Source organism: Anabrus simplex, chromosome 1, assembly GCF_040414725.1.
Source record: "Anabrus simplex isolate iqAnaSimp1 chromosome 1, ASM4041472v1, whole genome shotgun sequence".
In the NCBI taxonomy this organism is placed as follows: Eukaryota; Metazoa; Arthropoda; class Insecta; order Orthoptera; family Tettigoniidae; genus Anabrus; species Anabrus simplex.
In genome coordinates, this window is record NC_090265.1 from 126,437,629 (window position 1) to 126,450,544 (window position 12,916).

The 12,916-nt window shown below is 36.8% G+C and overlaps 1 protein-coding gene across 2 annotated transcripts in view; it reads left to right on the forward strand.

Annotated features, from left to right (window-relative positions):
- ABCB7 (ATP binding cassette subfamily B member 7) overlaps window positions 1-12,916 on the forward strand; it is a 181,247-nt gene that overhangs the window by 73,318 nt on the left and 95,013 nt on the right. For both annotated transcript variants that reach the window (XM_067156839.2, XM_067156840.2), the window contains exons 5-6: window positions 8,888-8,989; window positions 9,075-9,251. In XM_067156839.2, the coding sequence (XP_067012940.2) occupies window positions 8,888-8,989; window positions 9,075-9,251 (279 nt within the window). The remainder of the gene's footprint in view (window positions 1-8,887; window positions 8,990-9,074; window positions 9,252-12,916) is intronic.

Sequence of the window (12,916 nt, forward strand, 5' to 3'; positions counted from 1 at the left end):
ACCAATATCATGATCATTCGCAGTAGATCCTTAACTGCTTGATGGTACATTGATGAGATCTTAATGTCACATGCGATTCCTAATGTGAAGCAACTTGGAGAAAACGCAGTATTCATGCATGATGATGCTAGATTGCATGATGCCAACATAATTCAGAGATTCCTGCAAAAGCAACGAATGGAGTGGCCATTTAGAAGTCCTGACTTGAATGCTCCAGAGCAAGTTTGGGACCAGCTGAAGCAATGCATGCAAGTGAGAAATACACCACCTCGAACTCTACAAGCCCTTGAAGACGCCCTTAGGAAGAGCAGGGATGTCTGCCTCAACTGAACATAGGGTAGGTACCTTGTCAGAAGCATGGAAAGGTATTGTGAAGCTATTATCTATGTAGGGGGGGGGGGGGGGGGGGGTAATACACCTTGTTAAGGTGTTTAATTACCATATAGCTATTTTGGTGTATGGTCAGGGACACTTTGTTTATGATACATTGTGCAATGAAGTTATGTCTTGAGTGTTCAGAGAATGCATTTTGTTTCGATTCTTAATTGTTGAAAAGGAGATGGTTTGTTTCCATTGCATGTTCATTTTCATTTCAATATGCATGTGTAGGAAAATGTATCTTACGCTTTTTATGTATTCTTTTATTAGATTTTGTATGTTAGGTGATACATTTAAGTTAAAGTGGCAGTTAGTTACAGCCAAAGGGACCTTAAATAAATATATTTCTATTTCTATTTCTATGATGTAGATATGGACATAACTAAAGTTTTTTTTTGAGCAGTGTAGGTCATTTTGTACTTTTCCTATTTATCTCTAGACCATCCATCATCTGGAATTGGAAAGGGAAATATCTTCTTAATTGTGGAAGCAGAATGGAACACATCTTTGAAGCATATATCCTGAACTAACAGCAGTGGTGTCAGTAATGATGGAAAGTCACACAAACAACCACCAGCCAAGCCATAAGGAGGGAAACTGTGACCAGTCGCAATGTCAACCTCAACAAAGAACCTGAGAACCTGAAACAAAGATTGTCTTGGCCGGAAGTCAGCTGAGCATGAGATAAAAATAGGTGCGCTGACAGTGTCATGTTTATAAGGACTGAAGCAAAGAATCAAGATACAGATTTATGGCACAATAATATTCATGCAAATGATAAGTGCATGTTAAAAGGTTCAAATCCATATTAAGGCATATAGCTACATGATACCTGAGAATGACTAGATGTAATAGATAAAGTCTCTTCATCACTGTAGTAATCATGCAAAACATGATAATGTTTCAAAACATTTGTAATTTTCAAAATTTTGTACATTGTGTAACTTCAGCCCTAATTGTCCTAAGTTTACTGCAGTTATATTCTTCTTCTTCCTTCGTTATGCCCATTCATAGAGCGCGTTTGAACTTGATAGTTGGTTTGATGGTTTGTGCCTTCTTATCCTCCCAAAATCTCTTCATGAATGCACTGTGTTGCATCTTGCGTTCTGTCGACCACTTCCTACCAGTTGTCTTTTTTGCTTTCTCCCTAAATTTATGATTAGCTACTTTGGTTCTAAAAGCTCCACGATTTTCCATGATGTCGTCTGTAATATTTATTTCTTGGAGGTCCGCCTTAGTTTCTTCTAGCCATTTTATTTTGACCTTCTTTGAGTTGATTACTTTGAATAATCTTTTACTTAGTCTGTCGCTGTTCATTCTGTAGATATGGCCATAGAAATTAAGGCGCCTTTTCCGTACAGCATCAGTAAACCTGTCGGTGAAGGAGTAGAGGTCCGCTGTTTTCCTCTTAATCCACATTCCATTTTCATATGTAAGATTCTCAGTTTATTGATACACACATGAGTCATAATATTCTTTCAGAAGTCAATATGAAACAAATTAGAAATTCATGTATAACTTTGTCCCTAGGGATCATAAGGCAGCCGTTGTGATACCATCATCTTAGTATACCACGTGAGGGATTGTAATAGATATGTAGGGGTCAATCAATCAATATTCTAAAGGCTAATGCCTTGTCGATGCAACTACTTTTTTCTTTCGTTGGCTGTTCGTTTCAGTTCCATGTAATTGACAAAACCTAACCTCTTCTTGATGTCGTCCAAATACTTCATGCTAGGTCTTCCTCTCCCTTTCTTTCCCAGCACTTTCCCTTCAAGTATGTTAGTGATGAAAGTATTGTGTCTGATGATATGTTCAATAAATTTTAATTTCTTGTTTTCCATTTCCTTTAAAAATCTTCTCTCTTCTTTAACTTCCCTTAAGACTTCCAGGTTGGTTTTTTTTTTTTTTATTTTTTTTTTTATCCAGCTTGTTCTGGTCATTTCCTGCCATATCCACATTTCAGCAGCTTCAAGTATATTCCTTTCTGATTTACCCAGAGTCCAACTCTCACTTCCATACTGAAGTATACTCCATACGAATTATTTTGTAAAGGATTTTCTGACACCTATATTCATGTGTGTGCTGGTTAAAATGATGTTCTTGCTCATAAATGCCTTTTTTGCCAATGCTATTCTTCTCTTTACTTCCAGGAAGCATCTATTATCCTCTGTTATCATACTACCAAGATAACAGAATTGTTTCACCTGATCAATTCTGATTCCATCAATTTTTATATTGGTTTTAATTTCTTCCATATTTTTCTGTACTACCATTACTTTTGTTTTCCATTTGTTTACTTTTAATTTTCATAGTTTAAGAGTGTCTGACAGGACTTTCAGCATTCTATTCATTTCTGTTTCTGAGTGTGCAAGTAATACGATGTCATCTGCAAATCTGATACAATGTATCCTTTCACCATTGACTTTTATTCCTTTTGTCTTCTCCTTCATGATCTGAATAGCTTCCTCAATGAACATATTAAATAAATATGGTGATAGGCGACAATCTTGTCTAACTCCTTTCCTAATCCTGGCCTTTTCTTCTACCTGATTGATGATTATTTTTGTGCTTTGGTTCAGATACAGTTGATTAATCATTCTTCTGTTCTTCCAGTCCAATCCTATTTTCCTCATATTTCTAAACAGTAGTTCCCAGTTCACATTGTCAAAAGCTTTTTCTAAGTCAATGAAGGTAAGATTAGTCGTTCTATTCATTTCCATCCTTCTCTCCAATAACATACATAAGGCCAGAATTGCTTCTCTTGTTCCTCTGCCTTTCTAAATCCAAATTGGTCTTCTCCAACATACTTATCTACTTTTCCTTTTATTCTGTTCTTAACTATGTTAAGGAGTATCTTGGAGGCATGTGTTAATATTGATAGTATTCTATAATTGGTGCAGTCAACTGCCCTTCCTATTTTAGGTATGGTAATGGTTCTGCATTGTGTGAAGTCTTCTGGCATGATTCCTCTTTCGTAGCATTCGTTTATTACTCTGAATAACTGGTCTTTCATGTTGATACCTAAATTTTTCAATAATTCTGCTGGGATGTCATCTACACCGGTTGCTTTTCCTTCTTTCAGACTCTGAAGGGCATATTCAAATTCATGTCTCATGATTGGAGGACCTTGAATTTCTCTTCCACACGCTGATATCTTCAATTAGCTTATTGTCATTCTTGAAATCCTTATCATCGTACAGTTCTTCTATGTATTCTTTCCATCGAGCACATATCTTATTGTTGTCTATCAGTAACTTTCCTTCTTTGTTTTTTACTACTGCAGATTTGGTTCTCTTTTTGTACTGAAGGGCACTGATTTTCTTATAAACTTGATCCTGCTTTCCTTTTTTATATCTTCTTCTATCTCTTCAGCAATGTTTTTGGTCCATTTCTCTTTTTCTTCTCTGCATTTTGTTGTGATCTGATTTTTAATCCTTTTGTAGTCATCTACATTGTTTTCCTTCCTGCACTCATTCCTTTCTTGAATTAGGTTTAATATTTCTTCTGTCATCCAAGGTTTTCTGGGCTCCAATTTCCTTTTTCCTAAAAGCTCATTTGTTGCTTCAATTATCCTTATCTTTATGTCATTCCACTGCATTGGCTCATCACTTTCATTATCTACTTTATTGGTTCATTCTTCAAAAGCTGCCTTTGTTGCTGCTTCTTTCAGTCCTTCTAGTCTCCACTTCTTTTTGACAAATCTTTTGGTTCTTTTAAATCTAATGTTGCACTTGGCTAATACAAGTGTGTGGTCACTATCTATATCAGGACCTGGGTAGCTGTGGCATGATTTTATCTGATTCCTGTATCTTTGCTTCATTAGTATATAATCTAACTGAAATTGTCTTTTGTCTGGCGCTTCCCACATGTACCTTCTTCTAAGAGGAACTTCAAATAATGTGTTTGTAATAACCATATCATTTTGACTGCAGAAATCTACCAAAGTTTCACCTCTTTCATTTGTTTCCCCCAGACCAAAATTTCCTACTGTCTTATTGCCTGTATGGGATCCCACTATTGCATTGAAATCTCCCATTATTGCGAAATTATATTTTTCTTTAGTTAGTTTTAATAGTTCTTCAATATCTTCATACATAGTCTCCACTTCTTCCAAGTCATGAGCCGATGTTGGGAAATATGTCTGAATTATTACTAAGTCCACAGGTGCACTATTAATTTTCACCATCATTAACTGGTCGCTGACATGGTAGGTACTGCAAACATTATTTGACCATTTTCCTCTTATTATAACTGCCACTCCATGCTTTCCTCTTTTCTCTCCACCACTACAAATTACTCTAAACTCATTACTGTAAAAGTCTCCATTTCCTTCTCATCTTGTCTCACACATACCTAATATATCTATCTCATTCTTCCTCATCTGGTCTTTCACTTCATCCAGTTTTCCAGCTTTCAATAGCGTTTGTTCATTCCATATTCTCATCTTCATGGCGGTTTTAGAGGGATTTCACTTGCTAATGACCTGACAAGCCCTCTTACCTCTCCTGCCAGATCTTGGGTTCCGAAATCCATGATCAGTAATTAACGTTTCCTCATTAATGTCGGCTTCCATGGTTGCATTCTACTTGGGATATCCTTAGGATCTTTAATGGAGTGCTTTCCCGTTGCCTTCTCCATTCTATGCCGTTGACCAATATGTATAGGTTCATCCGCCTTTAGGGGCAATTTCTCACCCCAAGGACAAGAGAGTACCCTGACCTCAATTCGTTCATCTACCCTCAGAGGAGGCTGTTGACAACATTGAGGGGGGCCAGTTATACTGATGGCCACTCGGTCTTTAATGTAATTTTTTGTCAAGCAATTAATTGGGAGAAAATGTTCTAGTGAATTCATGAATAAATAGTCTCATCCTTTGTAATGTATGAATGAGTAAAAATAATTTATTAAATGTTGAAACTCGTATAATATCAAATTTCCCCTTCTGAGATATCTTACCCAGTGATTAAAACAAAAAAAAAGAAAGAAGAATATGAACAATCAAGTAAGATGGTTGAGACAGACAGGCATATGAGCTAAACCTCATTCCCGAGTACTTCCTCAGGTATCATTTGTGTAACACTGTAGATAAAATACCACTATCGGTTGGGTGTAATATTGCTTTCCAGTTGCCGAGTAAACATCATTAAAATACTAGGACTTTCAGATAAAACAAAAAAGTAGTAGTTGTACTATGTGCATGTAACAAGGAACTCTGAGTATGATTTTACTCTCCCTCTCTCGATCTCACTTATCTCTGTGATAAGGTCATGTTGGCTTATAAAGTTCTTAAATTAGTTCATTCGTCATAATCTGTCTCTTCTCTGACCCCTTCTTTCTTTCATTTATGACTCAGTAGTTTGTTTGCTTGTTTGTATATTTATTTATTTATTTATTTATTTATTTATTTATTTATTTTGTGTGTGTGTGTTTTGTGTTTCATTTGCCTGTTTCTTTTATGTTCATATTCATCAGCATTTGTCCCAGCTAGAAGCTATGCTATTTTACTGTCTCCATTTCATTCAGTTGAGAGCCATAACAGTGCAAGCTCACGAAGTGTTGTCATGTATTGTATTAACCCATCATTGCTAGGTCATCCCTTTGATCTCTTTATGATGACTTTTATTGTGTCTCTGTATGTGCTTGTGTTCGCAGCCCATGTCCAAACGATCATAACTGACTTTCATATTTTTTCCCCTGGGTTGACGCAATGCCAGATTTTTTTCTTTTGTCTCCGTTAGGAAATGTCATTGCTGTCCTCTATGTTTATAACGCCTTGTCACTTCAACTGGAACCCTGTACATGTAGTAGGCCTAGAGTTACAACCCTCTGCTACTTACCTCAGAGCACTGCAGAGATGTTCCTTAGTGTCTTCCCCTCATTTCCAGGCAGTTTAAACTCTTAATATCTTCTGACTTAAAGGTTTTCCATTTAGGTTTTTCACATGTTCATATCGTTCTGTTGTTCCGCTAGCAGTTTTTTCAAGAAAGATAGAAATTGCTGTTTTACAAATCAGCTTGGTTAACTCCTCATTATGGCTGTATTCAAAAGATGAAGTGCACATTAATAAAGAGGATTTTGTCAGTACAGGCAGAACAATGTCATTCAAAGTTTCACACTGTCTGGTAGACACACACTTTGCAACTTGGCACATGAATTAGAAAATTATGGTCTTTATCCACACTAGATCTTCAGTTGGGTAACACAGCTTATCTGAAGCATGTCTGATATAAATTAGTAAATGGCAGTGGGGAACTAATTTTACTCTTGCCGATCAGCTGATACCACAGTTTACACCGAGTTTCCTTCTGCACTTAATGTACTATAAAACTTCCAATGTACATAATCGATGCTTGTCCCACAGTAACAAATCCAAGACCTGAAATTTAGATCAGTGGTAGTGCATGCAAATTACAGTAAACAAAATAGAACATAAATAGTGTGAGAAAATGTTTTGAATAATTGAACTAACGTGGAGGTTAATTAAGGCTGTTTAAGATGCTTGTCATTGAGTTTGGAATAGTACTCTGCAAAATCTTTTTCCTTTGCACTTTCTTGCTTGATGTGATCTTTGTTTCCATTTGTCCTTTACTTCTCTATGTGTGGGATGATGATAATGATAATAAGCCTGTTTTCAATGTCCTGTTCATGCTGAATATTACTGCCAAACAACCCAACATATCAATACTTCCTGAAATATGTCTTAATTTTACTGAAGAAATTTGCTATTGAATCCCTGTTAAATGTTCTCATTAGTACAAAATGAAATCCAGAGGTCAGAAGGTACTTGATACACTTAACGGTTGAAAAAGTAGTCATTAGATTAGCTTCATATGTGTCTTTACTTTGCTTCACTCTATGTCTTATTTTCTGCCAGGTATGCCACAAATTCATTTTCCAAGCATGATAGTCTCTCATCGCTCGTGTAAAAAAAGTGCATTTTCTCTTTATGGTGGCATGCATTAATGAATTTCAAAAAAGTAATAGTTGCACTGTAATTCTTGAAAGCTTGTGCTTTCAACTGGGAATAATTTTCCTTCAGATATTCCAGAGCAGTGGTGACCTCTGTAGAGAGCACTTCTTTTGCTCCTTTTTATATTCATCTTCTCAAAGTTCACAGGTGCAACGTGTTCCCTTGTTAGGAAGGGAACAGGCTTAATTACTTCCTTTGATTGCTGTTTATACAAGTTTTCTGGATGCCTTCCTGTTATTTTTTCATGTCTGTCTTTCGTTATCTTTTCTGGAAGTAAATTTCTAACATTCTTCAATATGTGACACTGGTTGAAAGCTAGAAATAAAGGTCTGTTTTGGTCTTCCGGATGACATTTTTGTGATTTTATTGTTTTACCTTCAGACAATCGTCTCATCATATCTGCATTACTTTTGTGATTGTCAGTAACTAACCTTAATATTACAAACCCACAAGCCTCCACTTGTTTAATTACTGACAACATTAGGGGGTGAAGTTCGAGACCAGAAAGTTTATTTGATAAGAAGTGTGTGTGTGTATGTATGTACGTATGTATGTTCAGTCTTCAGCCCTAAGGCTCGTTGGATCCTCAACAGCTCTGCCATCAGCTGTCATACATGGCCTAGGCATCACTGAAGAGGCGTACTAGGGAAATGAGGAGCGAGGTGGTTTCCCATTACTTTCCTCACTGAGCCAGAAGTTGCTGTTACATATCAGTCTGCCAAGCCCACTGAAATGCATGCCCAACCGACTCTCTGAGCAAGATTTTCACGCCATTCATAACAGGGACTGGCTACAGAAGGAATGGCATTACTAGCATCGCTCATACCTCAGTCACTTTCATATTGTCAAAGCCAAGGATAAGACAGAGACAGATCAATGAAAGTAACAAAATTGCTCTAGCCCACACCAGGAGACATAGTGCACTGTAAACACTAGGTCCTGCCAGCAAGGAATTCAGTAGTTGGTTGTTAAGCCATCTATCAGAAAGCACAATAAATGGTTCGCAAGTACTGTCAGATTTTCTCTTGCTTCTTGAAAAATAGGTACGTCATTGGATCTATTTTCACATCTGAGAACGTTTGTATGTGGTGAAGTGTCCTTATGACCAAAAATTTTACATCTTTATTTCTTTCCAAATCACTCTCCTAGTTCAATACTAAAAATAAGAGCATTCAGTTTTTATGTTGTAATTCAGGAAATGTATCTAAGAAACACTGAGACATTGCTCGGATTGTGAACAAATTGCAGTTCAAGATATCTTATATAGCATGAGACAGAGCAAGAATGTCCATGTTCATATCTCAAGATGCCATTTTTTAATATTATTTGGTATTGAACTTGGACGGTGATAAACTTTCGTCTCTCCTCCCCTTCTCCCTCTTATGGCTTTTGTAATATACTTCTCAGAAGATGTGCTATTAATAAATGCTAATATTTGTAGTACATTATTATGCATTTTATTTACTGTATGTATTTGTATAATTCAAGAGACTTGAATATTGGTGGTTGTGATTTTACTTTCATTCATTGTTTCAGACCATAGACAGAGGAAGTCGAGGTATCAATTTTGTATTGTCAGCGATGGTTTTCAATGTGGTGCCAACAGTATTTGAGCTGGCTCTCGTTAGCACCATTCTGGTAAGGTTTCTAAGTAACTGGCAAGTCTTGGTGCCCATTGGAGGAAGTAAAGGAGGAAATGATTCATGAGATATATGTTTTTCAGGGTGTCAAATGTGGTGCAGCCTTCGCAGGAGTATCACTGGGTTGCGTTGCACTCTACACCATATTCACATTGGGCATTACTCAGTGGCGGACCAGATTCCGTGTTTACATGAATAAAGCTGAAAATGAGGCTAGCAACAAGGCTATTGACTCACTTATTAACTATGAGACAGTCAAGGTGAGTTTCTAAGTAAAGTGGTAAGTCAGTGAAGCAAATAATTGACAAGAAGAGCAATGTTATAGTGTTGGAAATTTATATCATGAAGATATGGATCTCGGAACTAATGATTAGAAGAAAAATTCTTAGTAAGTAGGGTTAGAGAGAATTAATTTTATTTATCTGTCAGTCAGTTTGTCGGTCAGTTCTGGATTATTAGTTCCAAATCTATGAGAAATTATACTGTTTATTATTAGAGCTAGGATGCTTCCTAGTCACTTTCATATCAGGATCCAATCACTCTGAGTGGGTCTTTCTGCTATAAGAATATCACCAATGTAGTACTATGCTTTCATAAAGCAAACAAAATACAAAGGAATCAAACAATCATGTGTGAATTATTTATACACAAAACCAGAGTTATATTCTTAGTTTTATGTCTAATCAGGGTAAACAATGACTGTCCTGAACTGATTCTTCTGATGCTTTCATAAAGCAAACAAAATACAAAGGAATCAAACAATCATGTGTGAATTATTTATACACAAAACCAGAGTTATATTCTTAGTTTTATGTCTAATCAGTGAGGATGTAATTGCAATAACATTGATTCCTCGTTGGTAAACAATGACTGTCCTGAACTGATTCTTCCCCCTCCCCTGTTTAGAATGAACTTGTCTTTACATTCCGCAATAAATATTTTGTGTTTAAATTTATAACATCATTTGGCGTTTGAAACCACAGTGCCTGATGTTGAATATATCGCGCTGATCACCGGGAGCTGGCAAGTTACTTCAATTGATCTACTCATCTTCAGCTTCAGCACGATTATGGATTTTCATATGTGTTCGATTGTGTTATGACTTTGTGCCTGACAGTGTATACAAGCTAGCTCATTTAACCGTTCTCCGCTTTTCATAAACATTATAAGACTTTGCCTAACACTACGTGTGCCATACTGCTGTTCAGAAAATTACGCACTGTTTCTTTTAAGTGACTTACATTTTACTTCTTTTGAATTGTACAGTGTCTACCCCCGTCATTTTTATATCGCCTCTTCTACTGATCCGGAGTGAACTTGATCTTTTATTTTCTTTTGCCTGTGCATTGTTTTTCATGTTTTAATCGGTTGATGATGACTTGGACTAGGGTCTAAACCAGTACCACTTCTACTTATTCTTCTTCTTTCTTTCTTCGTTATGCCCATTCATAGAGCGCGTTTGAACTTGTTAGTTGGTTTGATGGTTTGTGCCTTCTTATCCTCCCAAAATCTCTTCATGAATGCACTGTGTTGCATCTTGCGTTCTGTCGACCACTTCCTACCAGTTGTCTTTTTTGGTTTCTCCCTAAATTTATGATTGGCTACTTTTGTTCTAAAAGCTCCACGATTTTCCATGATGTCGTCTGTGATATTTATTTCTTGGAGGTCCGCCTTAGTTTCTTCTAGCCATTTTATTTTGACCTTCTTTGAGTTGATTACTTTGAATAATCTTTTAGTTAGTCTGTCGCTGTTCATTCTGTAGATATGGCCATAGAAATTAAGGCGCCTTTTCCGTACGGCATCAGTAAACCTGTCGGTGAAGGAGTAGAGGTCCGCTGTTCTCCTCTTAATCCACATTCCATTTTCTCTCGTAGGACCATAAATTTTCCGCTCCTGCTTTTCAATTTCTGTAATTTTAGAGTGACCACCTAAGCATATGGTTTCTGAGGCATATAAAGCTTCGGGCAATACAACTGTCTTGTAGTGTCGTAATTTTGCATTACGCGATATGACTCTTTTGTTGTAGTAATTGCACGTCAGTCTGTATGCCTTATGTAGTTCGGTGTTTCTTTCTACATTGGCACTACTGTCTAATCCTGATGGTAGTATAATTTCTCCAAGGTATTTGAAGGAGGGCACCTGTGAAATTGTGCCGTTTTTCATCTCTAGCGGAGTTCTTTTGCTATTTTGACGTAGATTTTCCATGTACTTGGTTTTCTCGTAGGATATCTGGAGGCCTGCCTTTGATGTTATATTGTGTAGTCTCTGTATGGCATACCTTGTTTCATCCTTGGTCTTAGTAATGATTGCGAGATCATCACCAAAGGCTAAACATTTCACATTGACCTTGCTTCCCAAATTTCTGATGTTCACACCCTTGATATCCTTTTCCCACTCTCTAATAACTTTGTCTAGAACTAAGTTAAACAGAATAGGGGAGATCCCGTCACCTTGACGAACGCCCGTACATATTTCAAAAGGCTCAGAGATTTCTCCAAGGAATTTCACTTTAGATGTCATACTTGTGAGGGTCTGCTGGATAAGTGCTCTGGTCTTCTTGTCCACTCTGAGTTCTTCTAGAGTATCAAATACTGTCTGTCTGTCCACAGAGTCATACGCCTTCTTAAAATCCACAAAGGTGACGATCGTGCTGGCACTTCGGCGAATCCTTAATATCGTCTTCAAGTTCCATATTTGGTCTGCACATGATCGACCTTTCCTGAAACCCGCTTGGTACTCGCCAATCAGATGATCTGTCTGTTTTTCTAACCGGTTCAAGAGAGCTTTGGAAAGAATTTTGTATGCGATTGGTAGTAGAGATATGCCTCTATAGTTGTTTGGATCTGCCTTGTCACCTTTCTTGTGCAATGGGTGTATTAATGCACACTTCCAATCCTGTGGAATCATTTCCGTTTCCCATATTTCTACTAGGATTGCATGAATTTTGCTTACTTCTACTTATTATTAAATAAGAATGTAATCACTCCATTTCTTATTCTTTTGTATTGAATAGGTTGAACCTCTTTATTTATTATTTCAATTTTAACTTTATAACATCACTTTCCACAGATTACAATGAATAACTTCTTAACGCGCTGTCTCTGTACAAAGGTTAGTGATCCAGTTGATTATGGTAACTCACAAAACTGAGTAACTACACACCATAAATGTATGTGGCATTTGCAAATGGTTACAACAAAACACTCATTGACAGCATCGTACTCAAAATAAAGAATTTAAAACAGAGCACATCCAAAAATTAGACGTAGTTATGCATTCATAGACTAAGCGACAGTTTGCTCTTTTCAGGCTTTTCCTGCATCTGGTGGCCAAGACTTCAAACTTCAATATAAAAATAGAAATGCCAATTTTCTTCAGTAACATTTCCTGTAAATTAAAAAAACCTAAGCGCCAGACGATTTAAGTCCATTACTATGCTTTGCATTTGAAGACCAAGTATCATCTTAAAAGGCAATAGTAGACCAACCGACTAAACATTCTGCAATTGTAGACCAAGGCTGTCACTTGGTCTATAAATGCTTTGGTTCTTAATGTTGATGCTAAGTTCTGGCTGGCTTTTAGTTTAAGAATGAAGGTTCTTTTACTTAATACTGCATTCGGCATCTGCATTGTTCAGCAGCTGCAGTATATTCTGGCTGGTTTGTGTGTCCAAGAATGCGTATTTCCTTCTTTATAATCCCACTTCTGTATTGTTTAGCAACTGCTGCAGTATTTGAAAATATCCTAGTAAGCTCTAAACGTGCATCCTTCAAGAGGAAAGATGATGTTAGAAGCATTGGGAATAACTGTTATGAAAACGGTAAGATAAATTTTTCATATTCCTATGAAAACGGGTAAGGTTTATAATCAGATATTTAACACTTTTCAATATCTATTTAAGGCATCTCTACAAGATCTGCCTTCT